Raw genomic sequence first — 18,195 nt, 5'->3', positions numbered from 1 at the left:
CTATCTTGATCACATTAAAGGAAAAGAAATTCACGGTACAAATAACTAGCTTATTGATAAACTTATAGAGCAAAATCTGCACAATTTGGGTGATTCTGTACTGTTTTTGCTTACTGAAATGCTTCAGTAAAATAGAAATGAAAACGCGAGACACTGGAAGTAAAGGTGAACATTATTCAGTCATTTATGAATAGTATTTCAAATACACGTGCTGAGTTTTATGTATTTCTGATGAAAAGGTATGCCAAGTAAGGTAGAATCACAACTTTTTATTAATTAGCATTCACATAATTATTTTTTCAATTTGATGGATAATTTTATTGCCCTGAATTCATTTTATCTTTCTTCAGAGGATGTACTGAGTAAAGATGCTGGGGAATGTGCAATATGCCTTGAAGAATTGCAGCAGGGAGATACTATAGCACGACTGCCTTGTCTATGCATATATCATAAAGGGTAAGTTCACCAAGTTGGTATTAGAGTAAAAGATTATTCTCACAGTTTCTAACATTGTAATTAGGGCCGAAAAGGAATCTTCATTGAAACCACCCCCTCCCTGTAAAAGGAATCTTCATTGAAACCACCCCCTCCCTGTCTCACACACACTTCTTAAAACTTAATGATCTTTTTTCTCTACTTGAACTAAGACTTGAACCCACATCTGTTTGTATCCAAAAGGCTACTATTTTTAAAGCATTTGCTATGACCCAGCTGTTGTCCATAGCTTCTTAAATAGATTATCTCATGTAAGCCTTGTAACCATTGCACTTTACAATTGAGGAAATAAGCTAAGGGACAGTATGGAATTTCCCCAAGGTTACAAGGCTAGTAAATGGCAAGAGCTGAGATTCCAGTAGATTTGGAATCTGCTTGACTCCAAAACCTGTCTGCTTTCTCATATGGTCTTCTTGCTTTTAGAGTAATACAGAAAAATTTGGGGTTAAAAAAAAGTTTAAGGTAACCACAAAAAGAAAACTATAACTTTCAACCTGATGGAAATATGGTACTTAATACTTAAAGATGGGGTGGGGGAAAACTTAGAGAAAACAGTAAATAAAACAAAATATGGAGACAAAAATATATCCAAAGATATCAGTTATAATAAATATACATAGAACAAACCCACTAGCTGAAAAACAGATTGAAAGGTTAGGATAGGTAATTGATAAACAACACATTTAAACATAAGGATACATAGCGTTTGAAAGTAAAAGGATAGAAAACTATATCCAGGCAAATATTAACTAAAAGAAAATCTGCAAAGCTAAACTAGTATTAGACGAAGCAAACTTTACAGCAAAAAGCATTATTAGGGGTAGAATTCCTATAGAATGACAAAAAGTATATGACATTCTATTTTTATGTATCTAATAACAACTCAAAATATTTATAAAACCCTCAGACAAAACTGACACATTTATCATCATAATGGGACATTTCAGTATACCTTTCATTGAGTCAAGCCACATACACAAAAAATGAATCAAGACCTAGAAAAACAGAGCAATGCAGTTAACAAATTTGATCTAATTGATGTGTATATATATTTGTGCCTGTGCCCATCAATTAATTAGAGAAGACATATTTTTCAACCACACATGAAGTATTATAGAAATTGATCATGTCCTAGACCATAAAGTAAATCGCAGCAAAGTACAAAGAATTGGTGCCATACAGGATGCTGTATACTGACTACTATTAGATGTCACTAATAAAAAGGTAAATAATCCTCATAAATACTTTTGAGTAACTTGTGGATCAAAGAAAAAATCATCATGGAATGCAGGAAATACTCAGAACTGAATTACAGTGATGTTTTTGACAAGTACCTAGAGTGATCCTCAGAAGGTTCATGTTACAGTAGAAAGAAAGGCTGAAAATCCAATAAGCCAAGTTTCTTAAGAAATTAGAAAAGTAACAGCAGAATAAACACAAAGAAAATAGAAGAAAATAATGAAGATCAGAGAAGAAAATAAATTTTAAAATGATATACTAGAGACCCACAAACCACCAGTTGGTTCAGAACAGGATGGCTCTAGAGGGAAAAAATAAGGAATGTGAATTCAGACGCAGTAGAAATTAAAAATAATGAGAAAAAACAGGCCTGAAGAGACAATGCAACAATGAGTTCTACCAGATATCCAGAGAACACCATGCTAACAACCTTAGATTCTTCAAAAAAGTAGAAAAAGATGGAAGGGTCTCCCATATATTTTATGAGAAAAGTATAAACTTGATACCAAACTCAGATGACAGTACAGGAAAGAAAATTAGGAAGTACTCTCATTTATGAACATATATATAAAAGTCCAAAAACATATCAACAAACCCAGCTCAACAATAACTATCTAACAATATATATCTAAAATAATGCCTCATGACCAAGTTGCATTTATGCTAGGAATGCAAAGATACTGTAAGATAGAAAATGTGTAGATGTAATTTACATTAACAAATTAAAGAAACATTAACTCAATAAATGTGAGAAAGCTTTCAGTAAAATTCTGTCCTTGCATATTAATGATTTAAAAATAAAAGCTAACAATAAATACTGGATAAATTATTAAAATTCATGAGAGTTCAGCAGGGTTGCCAGATATGAGATCAACCTATGGAAATAAGTTGCATTCATATTGCAACAAGAAAAAAGGAAATATATCTTAAACTATAACATTAATGTCAACAGAGACTAAAAGGACTATAAGGCATATTAGGATTAAATTTTATAAAAGATATGTAAGACTTTAGATAACATTTGAAAACTTTATTGAAAGATATAGGCAATCTGAAATAAATCTGGACATATACCATATTGTAGGTAGGAAAACTCAGTGTCATAATGATGTCATTTTACCTCAGATTGATCTATATAGTTAATACTACCTAAGTCAAATCTCAACTGGTTAGTTCATGTAATTTGACAAGTTGCTGCCAAAACTACATGGGGACCAACGAGTGAAGGGCCAAGAACAGTTAAGACATTCATGAAGAAGAACACCATGTTGGTGGGACTTATCCTGTACAGATTTATTATAAAACTATATTGATTAAGACAGTATGGAAATGGCACAGGTGAGCCAGTGGAACGGAATGGAGTCCATAAACACTTGTGCCTATCTGGAGAGAAAGCATAGCATGGGAGTTAAGAGCATGGACTTTGAAGTCAAGACACTCAATATTTGAATCCCAGCTCTTCCACTAATTCTCTGTGTGATCTTGGTCGAGTTAGTTTTTTTCTCTCTCAGTTCATAAGATGAGGACAATAGAAACGACTTCATAGATTGTAAGGGTATAAATGAGTGCTGACACATACATAATAGATGCTATATAAATGTTGAATAAATGAAAAAAATTGATTTGCCAGAGATGGAATTACAGTATAGGAGAGAAAGAATGAACTATTCAATAAATGGTGCTGGGTTCAATTGGTTATTGATATGGAAAAACAGTTGAGTCCTTATCTTGCATTTGAAATAAAAGTCAATTCTAGGTTGATTAAACACCTGCCTCTGAGAACCAAAATCTAAAGTGGTGAGGAAAGAAAATAGTGGAAATGTTTTTGACCTCTTGGTAGGGAATTATTTTTTTGTCTAGGATACACTTCTCCCCAAGAAATAATTTCAAGATTAATAAATTTGACTCTATTAAAATTTAAAACTTATTTGTATCATGACACAGCAAAAAAGTAAAAAACTAGACTTTATACTAGGATTGTTTTTCAACACACATAATAAAAGAGGTTTGGTATTGGAAATAATATTCTCCCTCTATGACTTTCTGTAATGCAGTGAACTCATTGCAATTGGTAAATGAGAGAGTGAAGACAATATAATCAGGATCTTACTGGTTCTACCTAAGATTTTCCAGCACATTAATGTTCTGCTTCATCAGGTAACAGCAGAGGAAAGCATCTGTGCTAACAATGAACTATGTAAGAATACAGTATACTCATCTCCCCATGTTCTTACTCTTAGTTTAATTAGACCATGGGCTTTGTTGTGGAGTCCTTATTTCACAGTTCTCACAATTTGTGCATTAGCTTTTTTCTTCGTAACTCAGCAGTCTCAACCCTACCTTAATCCTCTATCTGTAAAGCTAACTTCACCATTTAAAAAAAGAAAATATTTACAGTAGTGTTCTATTTATTAGGAATGAGCATATCTTTGTTCTGGTGATAAAATTGTGTTATTTGAGTAGTCTGCCTTTAGCCTGACTTTTCCCCCAAGCCCTGTTACTTTTAGCTTACAGTTTTGTGGAAAGCAGTGTTTGTCAAAAACCTATATATTACAACTGAAATACCTGGATAATAGTTTCCTAGAAAACTATCAGTCAATTCAGAAAAAAGGACCCTCAATTGGCCAATAAATAATATAAATAGGCATGTTTTGTAGATAACTCTGTAATAGCTGTGTGGAGTACATATTCTACAACTCAGTAATTCCACCTCTACATGTATGCCCTAGAGAAACTCTTGATCTTTTGCTACTATTCAAAGTGCAAGTCCAGAAGGCAATAAGGATTTCTGCCAGTTAAGTCAACACTGTGCTTCTTTCATTGAGAAAGCCTTGCTGTGATTTTTTTTAAGTGATTTGAAACAGTGTGCTTAATGAGGAAATTAACTTGTATTTGGGTACAAACTCCTTATCTCAAAGAATATTCATAGCATCATTGAAAATATCCATCAGTAAAATAATGTATATGTAAATTGTGTATATTTATATAATGGAATGCTGTGCACAATGAAAATTTAAGAACAGGCCATGTGCGGTAGCTCACGCCTATAATCCCAACACTTCGGGAGGCTGAGGTTGGTGGATCACCTGAGGTCAGGAGTTCAAGACTAGCCTGACCAACATGGTGAACCCTTGTCTCTGCTGAAAAAAAAAAAAAATTAGCTGGGTGTGTGGCAGGTGGAGCCTGTAATCCCAGCTATTAGGGAGGCTGAGGCAGGAGAATTGCTTGAACCCGGGAGGTGGAGTTTGCAGTGATCCGAGATGTTGCCACTGCACCCCAGCCTGGGCGACAGAGCAAGACTGTCTCAAAAAACAAAAAGTGAAAATGTGAAAACAAGAGACTGACTAACAATTGCAAATCTCAAATTGAGCAAAAAAAGCAAGTTACAAAAAGCATAGTGCTGTTTTATGGTAGCATTTATATAAAGCTTTAAACATGGAAAAAGTACTATATGTTGTTTTAGAATATACGCACATATAGTTATATAGAGTAGTAAGATGCCTAGGAATGAAAAGTACCAAATTGAGGATAGTGCTTTCCTGCTGGGTCTGAGAGAAGGCAATATAATCATGTAAATAACAAATAAATATAGCTTAGAATGGAACATAAGTAGATTGATAGACATTTATGTGAAGAGGACCTAGAGTTTTAAATGATTACTTTCTCATGATGAGCCAGAATTACCTGGTTGTAAAATAAGGAGTACTCATGTTAGATTGCAAATAGATACTATTCAGATATATTATGAATTAACACATCTGGAGTATTTTGTTTGATTCTCAAAATTTCGTTTTAAGAGATTTTCTGGTAGACACAATGGAACTTCCAGGGCCAAGTGGTAGAGAGCAGGCTGAAAACAATGTCTTAAGCCAAACTGGTATATATTTAGAGAACAAAAGTCTTAATGGCAACTGAAATTCAGATATTTGAAAGAACCTGTTGATGTGGTACTCTACCTTTTTTCTTTTTAATTTCATCTATCACTTTTACCTACCAAACCAACCTCTCTGGACATAAGGATGATAAATGTTAATTTTGCCCTTCAGTATATTAACCAAGCCTTGTTGCTTTGCAGCATATCCAAATTTGAAATATGTCACCAGTGAAAATGTTGAACAGGTTGAATCCTGCTTGGATAACTTGCTAGCTGTTAGGAAAGTAATAGCCAGTTACTAGACCTTGATTTTGTCATCTGTCATGGTACTGTGAAATAGAACTTTCTACTATAATGGAAATGTTCTATATCTATGCTGTCTCCTAGAGTAGTCGTGAGCCATGTTGCTGTTGAGCGCTTTAAATGTGGCTAGTGTGACTGCGGAACTGGATTTTTTTATTTTACTTAAATAAATCTTAAATAACCAGTATGTGGCTCTTGTCTACTCTGTTGGACAGTGCAGATCTACAATGACGATGATCATATGCACCCTAATATTTAGCTTCTGATAAAATAAGATCATGAAATACTTCATAAATGCAAATGATTTATGGTATATTTATTTGTGTGTGTACATGTATTACATGGTGAGATAGAATTTAAATATTCAATAATCGCATATAAATATAGCTTTAAAAATGATGAAATACTGGCAAGGATTAAAATTTAAAAGCTGTTTTTTATTACATTTATAGGTGACATGAACAGGTTGATAATGTGCATAAATGAATAACTGTTTTGAAAAGAGAAATTATCCGAATTTGTCATTCAGTTTTGAATATTAGTAAAGTGCTAGTTCTTCAGGTTATCTTTTGGAAGTAGTTCCATTTGAACTTTAAATTACTTTATAGCATATTTTTGCAAAGTTTTTTTTCTTAATTGCTTAGAATCAAAATATAATAAACATTCTTATCTGTTACTTATGTATGCCAAATATAATTTAAAATGCTGTTTTTTTCCTGCAAAAAATATATTAAAGTCAAGAAGTAAGTATTTTTACTGTGACTGTCATGATATACATTAGTATAAGTATCTGAATTTTTCTGGTTTTGTTCCTTTCTAGCTGCATAGATGAATGGTTTGAAGTAAATAGATCTTGCCCTGAGCACCCTTCAGATTAAGCATCAGCTTCCTGTTTTATAGGTAATTTTTTTGTAATTACTTTTTGAAGCATTAGCCCAAATTATACATTCTAAACTATAATTTGTATTTATTCACTTACTCATTGAGGTGCATGAGTGTGTGTGTGTATGTTTCAGACACTTAGGCTACTGCATAGAAAACTTACATTAAAAATATTACATAATTCTAATTGTTGGCTGGGTATGCTGGCTCATGCCTATAATCCCAGCACTTTGGGAGGCCTCAGGCAGGTGGATCACTTGAGGCCAAAAGTTCAAGACGAGCCTGGCCAGCGTGATGAAACTCCGTCTCTACTAAAAATACAAAAATTAGCCAGGCATGGTGGTTCACACCTGTAATCCGAGCTACTCGGGAGGCTGAGGTACAAGAATCACTTGAGGCCAGGTGTGGTGGCTCACGCCTGTAATCCCAGCACTTTGGGAGGCCGAGGTGGGCAGATCATGAGGTCAGGAGATCAAGACCATCCTGGCTAACACAGTGAAACCCCATCTCTACTAAAAATACAAAAAAAATTAGCCGATCATGGTGGCAGGCGCCTGTAGTCCCAGCTGCTCAGGAGGCTGAGGCAGGAGAATGGCGTGAACCTGGGAGGCGGAGCTGGCAGTGAGCTGAGATTGCGCCACTGCACGCTAGCCTGGGCGACAGAGCGAGACTCTGTCTCAAAAAAAAAGAAAAAAAGAAAAACAAAAGGAGTCACTTGAACCCAGGAAGTGGAAGTTGCAGTGAGCCGAGATCATGCTACTGTACTCCAACCTGAGCGACAGAGCGAGACTGTCTCAAAAACAACCAAACCAAAAAATAATAGTTCTAATCTTTTAGTATGATTATGTGCCAGATGTTGTTGTAAGCATTTTACATCTATTAGTAAGTCATCTAATTGTTACAATAACCCTTTTGAGCTCAGTACCATTACTATTCCTATTACACAGATGAAGATGTTAAGTATAGAGAGGTTAAGAAACTTGACTTTTCAAGGTCAGATAACTCGTTTGTTGATGGGGATGAAATTTGAACCCAGGCATTCTGGTTCCAAAGACTGTTCTTAGCAATTTCACTCTTTTTAGGTAGGAACATTTTCTTCAAAAAGTCGCATCATAAATTTATTCATTCAATTTAATCATTCACTTTTATATTTTTAGCATGTAATAAAGTGCCTGTCTATATAGTAGGCAAAAAATAAAGTTGCATTTTACAACTGAAAAGAAAAAACTAGTTTGGTTCTATTGATTTAAGTTTTTCGTGGTTCTGCATTATCTGAAAACGTTTAGTGAATTGAATGTTGTCCTCAATTGGGTATTTTCATAGGCCTTTTTTTTCACATTTCATAAGTACATCAAATTGACATCATTTAGCTTTGAAAAAATAAAGGTTAATTGCTATCTTCAAATATATGAAAAGCTTTTATGAAAAGACTTGCAGAGACGATATAAAGCATGGGATTGTTATATCAAGGCAGAGCATTTTAGCTAATCCTAGAATTAGCTAAATTTCATGAGTTAGAGTCTCTTTGTTCAGGGACTCAAGACAGTAACAGCAGACTTTTCTGGGAGGCTGAGACTGATGGCAAGGAACTAGACCAGATGACGTCCTGAGGTCTAGTCCTGTGCTGGTCCCCCCATTTCCTTTTATTTCAATAACTTCTCTTAAATTTGAGAATAAAAGTGTTGAGGTGATAAACACAGTCAAGGAATTCTGTTGCTGTATTGGTGGAAGATGATTTAAGAGTAGCAGATTAGAATATTGACAGAGAAGATTTGGGATAATAGCAGCAATAGCACCAGAAATGAGAACTGCAGTTGAGTCTCATAAGACTACGCATGTGCATGTGAAATGTGAAAGCCTTGGTAAACTGTGGAGTACTAAAAGACGGTCAGATTTTAACCTTTCCTGTGAACTTACTCAGAATATGCCTTGACACATTTAAAATATGAATTGAGGCTGAGCACTGTGGCTCACAGTGTAATCTCAGGTTTGGGCAGCGGAGGCCAGAGGATTGCTTCAGATAAGGAGTTTGAAGCTGCAGTGGGCTATGAACACACCAGTGCACTCCTGCCTGGGTGACCGAGCAAGTCCCTGTCTAAATAGATAAATAAATAAAATGTGAATGGAAGTAAGAATACTGGGTAAGAGAAATATAGTGGTGGAGTGGTATTTTGAATATATGTGCACATATGTTTTTATTTCACCATAGAAAAGGTTTGGGATGCCTTCATTGTCACCTTACGTTTGAGACAAAATGAAACTGTGGCTAAAATTATAGAAGCATTGTAAGGGAAGTACTGAAAACTGTTGCTAACAAAATGAAATTTTTGTCTTAGTATTTTACATGTCCAACTAATACATCTAAATCCTTCCTCTATAGGTAAAATTTGTCTTTTTATTCTTTCTTAGTGCATTTTGGGCTGCTATAACAAAATACCTTAGTTGAGTAATTTATACATGATAGAAATGTAGTGCTTACAGTTCTGGAAGCTGGGAAGTCTAAGATCAAGGTGCCAGCCAGTAGATTTGGTGTCTGATGAGGGCTCATTCCTCATTTATGGCACCTTCTGTGTGTCCTCATGTGGTGGGACAACAGACTCCCTCAAGCTTCTGTAATGATACTGACTGCATTCATGTGGTCAGAGCCCTCATCACCTGATCATGTCCCAAAGGCCCCACCTCTTAATACGATAGCACTGCAGATTAGGTGTCAACATAGGAATTTTGGGAGTGCACAAACATTTAGACTATAGAGCTGATAAGCTGTTTTTTTGTGAGGTGAAATTATGTCGTATACAATTTTTTTCTTTCATCGGCTGAATTTTTCCTTTAGTGTCACAGTGAGCTTATGGGATATGTGGAGCATACATCTCATCTCATAGCTGAAATGCATATGTCTGTTGGTCTTCAACAACATTTCCATTTTCTTATGTTACATATGTGTGTTATATTTGCTTATTTGTTTGTTTTCATATATAGAACCTGAATTTGAAACTAGCCTACTACATGCTCTGTTCATCAGGTGTCTACAGAAATCTGAACCAATGGAGTCTGCTTCTGTGGGTCTTAAAGAGTCATTTTTAAGAATTTATAGACATGGAATATCTTGACTCTTGTACATTTTTGCTTCTCTCCTGACCTTGTTTATCAAGTGATACATTTTTGTATACCTTTTAATAGTCCTAGATTAAAGGTATATGGGTTTGAGGAGGATTCAGTGTTGTTAAAACATTTTGGAAGGCACTATGTAGCCATAAAGCTCAACGTTTTCTATATCCTTCAGCATAAGAATTTAACAATCAACCCAAAATAGAGAGACATGAATATTTGTGGTCTTGATTAGTTAGAAAATTGCTGTACTTTTTTGGGGGGTTTTAGTTACTTAGGAGAAATATTTTAAAACTCCTTGTGTGTGCATTCTTTACTTGGGTGTAGTCCTTATTGTGAAAGGGGGATGACTTCGTTATGTATTTTTTGTGACTAAACTTTAATTGGTCCTTCTGTGTCTTAATCTGTTCTTCTCCAGATCACTGGCTTTATGAGTTTTCAGAACAGTAAGTAAGGGTATGAAAACTTACAGTAACTAAAGCAGTGTTCATGGAGAAATCTATTTTTACACAGGTTTTCTCGTCTTTACAAGATGCTTGAAAAACCAAGAGGATATGAAGATCTGTCTCTGGAGAAACAAAAATGCAGGCATACTCAGCCAGAAATCTGAGTTTTGTGAGACTTGGTAATACAGAGATGGACAATCATACTGGGGTAAAAAACCCTGCTGAAGAGAGGACAGTGACCACAGAACTCAGTGTACCAAACATGCATACAAAGGACACACAGGGATTTTGAAAATGCTGCATATCCCTTAATAGTCATCTACATAGGTAATACTGATAAACATTTTGTATTCAGATGCCAAAGTTAACTGATTTCAAAGTTGATTTACTTTTTATTAAGTTCTCCAGAGCTGCACAACTAGTTACGTTTTGATTTGTTTTGTTTTTCAGTTTGGGGTCTCTTTGTTTTCCCCAACATAATGTTTCTGCATTCATCTGTTCTTAAATTGAAAAACATATAATTTACTTCTTATAAATTAAAGTGTTAAATGTGAAACCAAGAAATGTAATCAAGCAGTAAAAACGTTCTCTGAATGTAGACCATGATCTCAAGTTCTTCCATTTTTTCCCCCAAGAGTGGAAAATAGACTTCTACATAGGAAAGCTAAAATATGTTAATATTTTTAAATTAAAGGTTTAATATCAGAATGCAGTCCAAAGAGCAAATCACATTACATAATTACATTTTAATTAAATATAGAATATTCTACTGAATTGCAATTTATTAAATATTCTTATCCTCTTAAATAAAACTGCTCAGCAGTTAATCAGCAGTGAATCATCTTGCAGCTATGCAACTTAAAAAAAATACAGATTACCAATTTTAAGTGCTGCCAGCTAAAATAACTGTTTTAACGGGTATCTTTTGTTTGTTCTTTTCATGTAATTATTTTATTGTGCTTTGCATCTCCAGGCAGTTCTCTCAAATTTGGGTAAAATGTTCAGCAGGCTGTAAACTTAAGAAAAGGGTAAAATAAAATTTTCTGGAGTGAAACTTGGAATAATTTGAGGGAGATTTTATATACCTTAAATAATTGTAATTTAATTGGGATGCCAGATTTATAACAATTTGCATCTTTAATTTTCCAGATAATCTGGAGGTTAGCATTTGATAAATGATTTTTTTAAAGTAGATATGAAGATTTTGTTAACTTATAATTTATTCATTTGTTATTACTGTAATTGAAAATGTTATAGACACTTTTAAATTCAGTTTGTATAGAAAGAAATGTGTTAAACAAAATTATGTTAATAAATATTCCCACATAATACATCTGAATGGTTAAAAATACTGGAAGAGTTGTCAGGGCTACAATAGTGAATGCCTTTTTTTTTTAAATATCAAAAATATCGATAAGTAGGTTTTGTGTTTTCAACATAGGGAAAATGTTATCGGTGACTAGGTGGTGCACTTTACTTGGTGTAATTGAAAGTTGCACAGTAAGTACTGTTTCCTTGTTTTAATCTTTCTTTACTCCTAATGTATTTAAGAATTTGCTGTTTTATTTAACGCTGCTACTGTTAATCTTCTCTAAATTTTTTCCCCTACTTTCTTGCTTCTGTTTCACATTTTTTAAAAGGGCAAGTACAGGAGCAACTGCTGCTACCCAGAAAAATTTGTGTATTATAAATAATTAAAAGAGTTTTTAATTGCTTTCTGTATGATTCCAGATCAGATAACATTTTCCCTGAAGTTATGCTGTGAAATGCCTTTTGTTATGCTGCAATTGCTAAAGGAATCCAAAACCTCCATTTTGACAGCTGAAGGCACAGTTTAATAGGTGCTTTTTAACTAGTTATGGAAAATATTCGTCCCTTAACGAAACAATTCTTTTTCTGATTTTTTTCTGTTACCATGAAGTCTTAATTTGAATTCATTTTATTTCATGTTTTCGATTTTGTAAGCTTTCATACCCTCCTGCCCAGCCTCCTCAAGTAAAACCTCTTAGAATGTGAATAATTGATTCATTTTCTATTACTGGTATACTGTTGTGATGAGAATTGTTTTGTTGTCTTCCATTCTTAAAGGAAGAGATTTATTACAGCTGTGAGAATTAACTATATTCTCCTGGAAGTTGATTTTGTGATAGGTTAATGCAAAAGTCATTGCAAAAACTGCCATTACTTTTGCACCAATTTAATAGTTCCCTTGTTTACTTTTTAACCTATATTGGCTTAAATTCACTTTTTAGCCCCTCTTTGTCGTAAGGTTCTGTGCTGCATTTGCTACAATAGAAGCTCCTATGGTTTTAAAGAAAGTTCAGTGTTTGTCAGTGTCAAGTGCTACTTGATTATTATATTTTTCTGGAACAATATTCACTTAAATCTGTTTATAGCAATCCCTTTTTTGACAAAATTTACAAAGTTGACATTTTTACTTTAAATTCAATCTTTATCAGTGACTTCCTAAAAAGAACAACTTAGAAATTGAGGGAAAAAAATGTTTTTAAAGCCCAAATGTTCCAGTTTTTATTCAAAATCAAAGTCATTATTCTGGAAAATACAAGTAATATTCTATATAATGTCACTTAAAATATTTGTATATTTATTATGCAAACACTGAATAGTATAAGTAAGATATAAAATCACAATAGATATTTAAATACTAAGCTGAAACTACTGACAACTAATTATTATGAGGGACACAATAAAGATTGAAAGCCTAGGTTATCAAGTTGGTTTTAGCTTTCTAGAATCTTTGTAAATACTCATGTTCAAATAAGATCACACATGATATGTAGAAAGCAATATATTCTGAAAGTTCACTTTAGTGCCACTGTTTGTCCATAATGGATTTATTGCCAAATTTGAATCGTCACCTTACTTTGATCTGGTTTTTTTTTTTTTCCCCCTTGCCAGAATGTTTAGGAGAAAGTAAAATTATTCTGTTTTACTTTGGCTTTTTGCCAGAGATACAGACTGAGCATAGTCTTAATATGTGTTTTTCAGATCTGGTTACAAGACGGATTATAGATTGTGTTTTAAGAGCAATGTTGTAATTGAAATATAAATAACAGCATAACTTTTTTTGTGTTAGCAAAAACAACATTAAAAAGGTTATGTTACATAACATGTAGGTTTTGGTTTCTTAGTGCAACTCTTATATTTCTTTTAAATGTTACGTAGTTATTTCAGTTTTCACTCTAGCTACTTTACTAAAATGTAGCCCCCAAATAGCCTCAGCATATCTGCCATATGTATTTCAAAGATTACAGTCTGAATGAGTTAATGAAAATGGCAAGTTCCTTTTCAAAGTTTATTTGAGTCACAGCCATATTGCTAAGTTTGGGTATAGAGAAGTTAAAAACAGTCACTTAAATTAGTATCTTATAGCAAGATATACTGACATTGTTTTAAATGAAAAAGACTGTAAATTCATTGTAAATATTACCTAACATAAGAGTGGAAGAGGGGAATTTTTAAAAAAATAAGCTATATTTGAACAAAGCATGAAACTCTTGTTTTAAAATTTAAGAATAATTGAATTTACCATCTAATTGACATCTGTACTGTGCATTGATAGTAATATACAAATCATCTTATTTCACTGAGGAAGTTCTCATATAAATCAAATAGCTGAGAACTATATAAAACTGCATAGAGGTAAATGGTGCTTATTAAATATGAGTATAGTTTGTTACTTGCTGGAAGTCTTCTAGTTCATTTGGACCATTTTCTTACAATTTTGATTGATCCTGAGGTGAACTCAGTATCTATTGGCAATGAGTGGTTAAATGTGAAGTGCCCTTGTTCAGTGTCCCTTGTTCTTGTACAGGTATTTTCTTAGTTTAAAAAAAAAAAAAAAAATTCTAGCATGCCAACATTTGTCTTTGGCCTATTCCCTTTTTTCTGAAGTGTGTAACTTCTGATTTTTTCTTTGCTGTGTTGTGAATAACAGTAGTTAAATTCTCTGTTTTACTATCTACTTTTCTTTTCTCCCCAGATCTTTTCATTCTAAAACTAAATTGCTTGATTTTCTTTAGAGGAAATTGCTACATGGTGTACTCATAGTGATTCATATTCAAGAATAGCTGATAAACCTTTCTAGGTAATAACTTATCCAAGCAATACTTTGAGTATCATATTTTGTGAATGCGTTGCTTAAGCTAGGAAACTGAATATTCTTTTTAAATCATAGAATTCCTGTATTAAATGTGAAGCACACAGTCTCCAAGGTCACCTGATTCTCTGTGGAAAATGAAAGGCACTGAAGGAAACCAGATATGTTAATACTTAGTTTTAGTTGAAAATGCAACATTACTGTACTTAGAGCGGGGGTTGGTTTATTTTTAGATATTTAAGCTATCATTAATTTTAGACCAATGGCTAATAATAAGAGCGGTTTTTGGTTGCTCATTTATGGAGAGACAAAGAACAGCATGGCATAAACTTACATCCCAGAAATAAATGAAAAAATTTAAGTGATAAAATTGTGTTTTCTATGAACCAGCGTTGTATATGAACCAACATTGTGTTTCTTAGCTCTGACCTGAACAGTGAGGTACCTGTCAGGACCCCTAGTCTTGGCACTAGAAATGACAGAGTTCTCCTATTACTAAATTCTCATGCCTTCCTTTTCTGACTTAGTAGGTTGAAATTGGTAGGCACTAATGATTTATGTTTGATAAAGTTCTGCTTGTATCCTGTTACTGGTAATTCTGGTACCAAAATCTCAAAAGGTTTGATTATTTGTAGCATTTTGAGTACCTGTGTTCATATAATACAGTTAGCAGACCCTTATAGAGGTCAAAAGAGATTTTGGAATTTGGTGATATTTATTGGTCTTTATAACACTAGCCTATTACATTTTCTTTATAATAACTGTTTATGTGAGTTTCATTGAAAATCGTGGCTCTATTGCTTTATTCATGGTTTCCACAACTCTTTCTGTAACACCTTAATTTTCTCTCTTAGGTATTTTCCTGTTAAATAAGATATCAAAAGCATCAATCACAAGACAGAGAAAATGTATTAGGAACGACTTGTATTAGTATATTCTAAACTGAAATGAAAAAAGCTCATTATTCCTATTTTAATAAATAAAGCTCCCAAATGATCTTGCTAAATTATCCCATTGTTTAGAAGTAGAAAATAAGAAAGGAGTGCTTTCATGGAAATTTGTCATATTCTCCCTTCTATCTAGAAGTTGACAATAAATTGCAATAAGACTAAGAAATAGCTGTATGCTGAAAAATACCATGAATTAATGTTATGGTTTCTTTATTTTTGTATATCCATTCCCACAAATTGAATTTAAAATTATTAATGAAAATTCTATAATAAGTAATACGTGTATTAGTACTGGGCAAAGAAGTCTTTCTTTGTTACATTAACCATTAGTAAAAGATATACTTTGACATTGCTGATGTAAAACCTATATGTAAATGTTGTAATTGAAATATGATTGGACAGCTGTTAAGTTTTGGGGAGGGAAGCAGATGCCGGCATTCTCTGCTGAAAAGACAAGATGGCACTTGACAGACCACAGCAGATGGAGCCGGAAGAGGAAAAGGCAGGCAGTGGACTCTGCCAGTATTATCTGTTCAAGATTGAAGAACTCCAGGGTCAACTGCAATATAAATTGGATGGGGGAAAGCCACAAGGAGCAGTTCTGAACTCCAGGTGCATATGCAGCTGATTTTGAATGATAAGACCCCAAACCTTTGGAGGCGGCAGGTGCACAGGAATGAACTAAATGCTAAAGTGTGCCGATTTCAGGAGGAGCTACAGCTGCTGCAGGAACAGGACTCCTATGTCGGGGAAGTAGTCCAGGCCATGGATAAGAAGAAAGTGTTGGTCAAGGTGCATCCCAAGAACAAGTTTGTCGTAGATGGGGACAAAAATATCAGCATCAGTGACGTGACACCCAGTTCCCTGGTGGTTCTAAGAAATGACAGCTACACTTTGTACAAGATCCTACCCAACAAGGTGGACTCATTGGTGTCACTGATGATGGTGAAGAAAGCGCCAGATTCGACTTATAAATTGATTGGTAGACTGGATAGACAGATCAAGGAGATCAAAGAAGTGATCGACCTGCCTGCTAAGCATCCCCAGATCTTCAAAGTACTGGGCATTGCACAGCCCAAGGGAGTGCTGCTTGGAAGACGCTGTTGGCCTGGGCTCTGGCTTATCATAGGGACTGTACCTTTATTCATGTCTCTGGCTCTGAATTGGTACAGAAATTAATTGGGGAATTTCTGTGAATGGCAGAGAAAATGCTCATCTGTCATCTTCACGGATGAAATCGACTCGATTGGCACCTCCCAGCTGGTGGGGGTTGCTGGAGGGACCAGTGAAGTGCAGCAGACGATGCTTCGAAGATGGCTTTGAGGCTACTGAGAGTATCAGTTTATCACGGCTACTAATACGATTGATATCCTGGACTCGGCACTGCTTTGCCCAGGGCCCATTGACAGAAAAATTGAGTTCCCACCCCGCAATGAGGAGGCCTGACTGGACACTTTCGACTCTTTCAAGATTCATTCTCAGAAATCAACCTGACCCAGGGGATCAACCTGAGAAAAATTGCTGAGCATATGTCAGGAGCATCGGGCTGAAGTGAAGGGCATGTGTACAGAAACCGGCCTGTATGCTCTGAGTTAACAGTGAGTCCATGTCACTCAGAAGGACTTTGAGATAGTACAAAGTCCTATCTCATGCCAAAGTACAGTGAGGAAAAACATGTCCATCAAGAAACTATGGAATTGAGTGGACATCCTTTGTGTGTATCCCTACAATAAAACTCAGTGGAACAAGAAAAAAAAAAGAAAAAGTTTTGGGGAGGGATGATCTGCTAGTGTATAATCAGTAACTTTTAAAATTTAGCTTGTATTTAGTAACATTTCATTATGTTTTGAAAAAAAGTAAAAAATCTCTTGAAGCACAATTTTCATGATGTAAAAGATACTGAGTTTCCTAGTGTAAGAACATGAGTTCTGGAAACAGTCTTAGGGACACTGGGCAAGATAGAGCACCCCTCCCCCCTCACCGCCAACCAACTTTGTTTGTAAAAAGAGAGAATACTGCCTACATCAGGGTTGGTGTGAGAATTAATTAGAAAAGTACATGTATGTAAGCACCAGACACATAGTAAGCACTTAATAATGTTAGTGGCTAGTATATACAAACATATTTGTGCCCACTTATGAATAATTTTAGTATTCTCTCCAGTCATGAGGTGTAGTAGTAATATCTAAGACCTTAACTGAAGTGTTTAAAGAAACCTAGGTATAATAGAGAACATCATGGGTGCTAATTTCTACTCTCACTAAAACCCAGTGATTTTACTGTATCAGCTACTATAAAGCACTACTTGATTCTGTAGATTATACGGACCAAGAATGTAGAAATGAGATAGCTGATCTCTAGGAACTGAATTTTTAGTGGGTAAAGCAAGCAAGCATGTAATAGAGAACAATAAAAGCTCTGATAGACATATGTACATGGTGTTGTAGAGGTACAAAGGAAAATTAGGCAAGAGGGATTAAACTTAAGTATTTAAGAACAAATAGATCATAGTTCTAGGGGATGTGAAACATGCAAAGTGGAAAGTTTGGGAAGAGTATTCCCAAGGTAAAAAGCTTGGCACGTACAAACATAGGAGGAAAGTGAGACACTCTTAAAGAGTTGCTGTGCTTTGGGAGGCGGAGGCGGACGGATCACGAGATCAAGAGACTGAGACCATTCCGGCCAACACAGTGAAACCCTGTCTCTACTAAAAGTACAAAAAGTAGCCAGGCGTGGTGGTACACGCCTGTAGTCCAGCTACTCGGGAGCCTTAGGCAG

The 18,195-nt window shown here is 34.7% G+C and overlaps 1 protein-coding gene and 1 pseudogene across 1 annotated transcript in view; both read left to right on the top strand.

The window, feature by feature from the left end:
* ZNRF2 (zinc and ring finger 2) overlaps nt 1-12,072 on the top strand; it is an 89,368-nt gene extending 77,296 nt beyond the window's left edge. The window contains exons 3-5 of the mRNA XM_023188386.1: nt 351-456; nt 6,732-6,811; nt 10,415-12,072. Coding sequence (XP_023044154.1) covers nt 351-456; nt 6,732-6,789 — 164 coding nt within the window. The 3' untranslated portion in view covers nt 6,790-6,811; nt 10,415-12,072. The remainder of the gene's footprint in view (nt 1-350; nt 457-6,731; nt 6,812-10,414) is intronic.
* Nucleotides 12,073-15,874: 3,802 nt separating this feature from the next.
* On the top strand, nt 15,875-17,136 carry LOC111523620 (annotated as a pseudogene).
* Nucleotides 17,137-18,195: the final 1,059 nt, after the last annotated feature.

The sequence above is a fragment of the Piliocolobus tephrosceles genome, chromosome 8 (genome assembly GCF_002776525.5).
Source record: "Piliocolobus tephrosceles isolate RC106 chromosome 8, ASM277652v3, whole genome shotgun sequence".
NCBI classification, from domain to species: Eukaryota; Metazoa; Chordata; class Mammalia; order Primates; family Cercopithecidae; genus Piliocolobus; species Piliocolobus tephrosceles.
The sequence above is the reverse complement of the archived record's forward strand: the minus strand, read 5'-3'. Positions and strand labels throughout refer to the sequence as shown.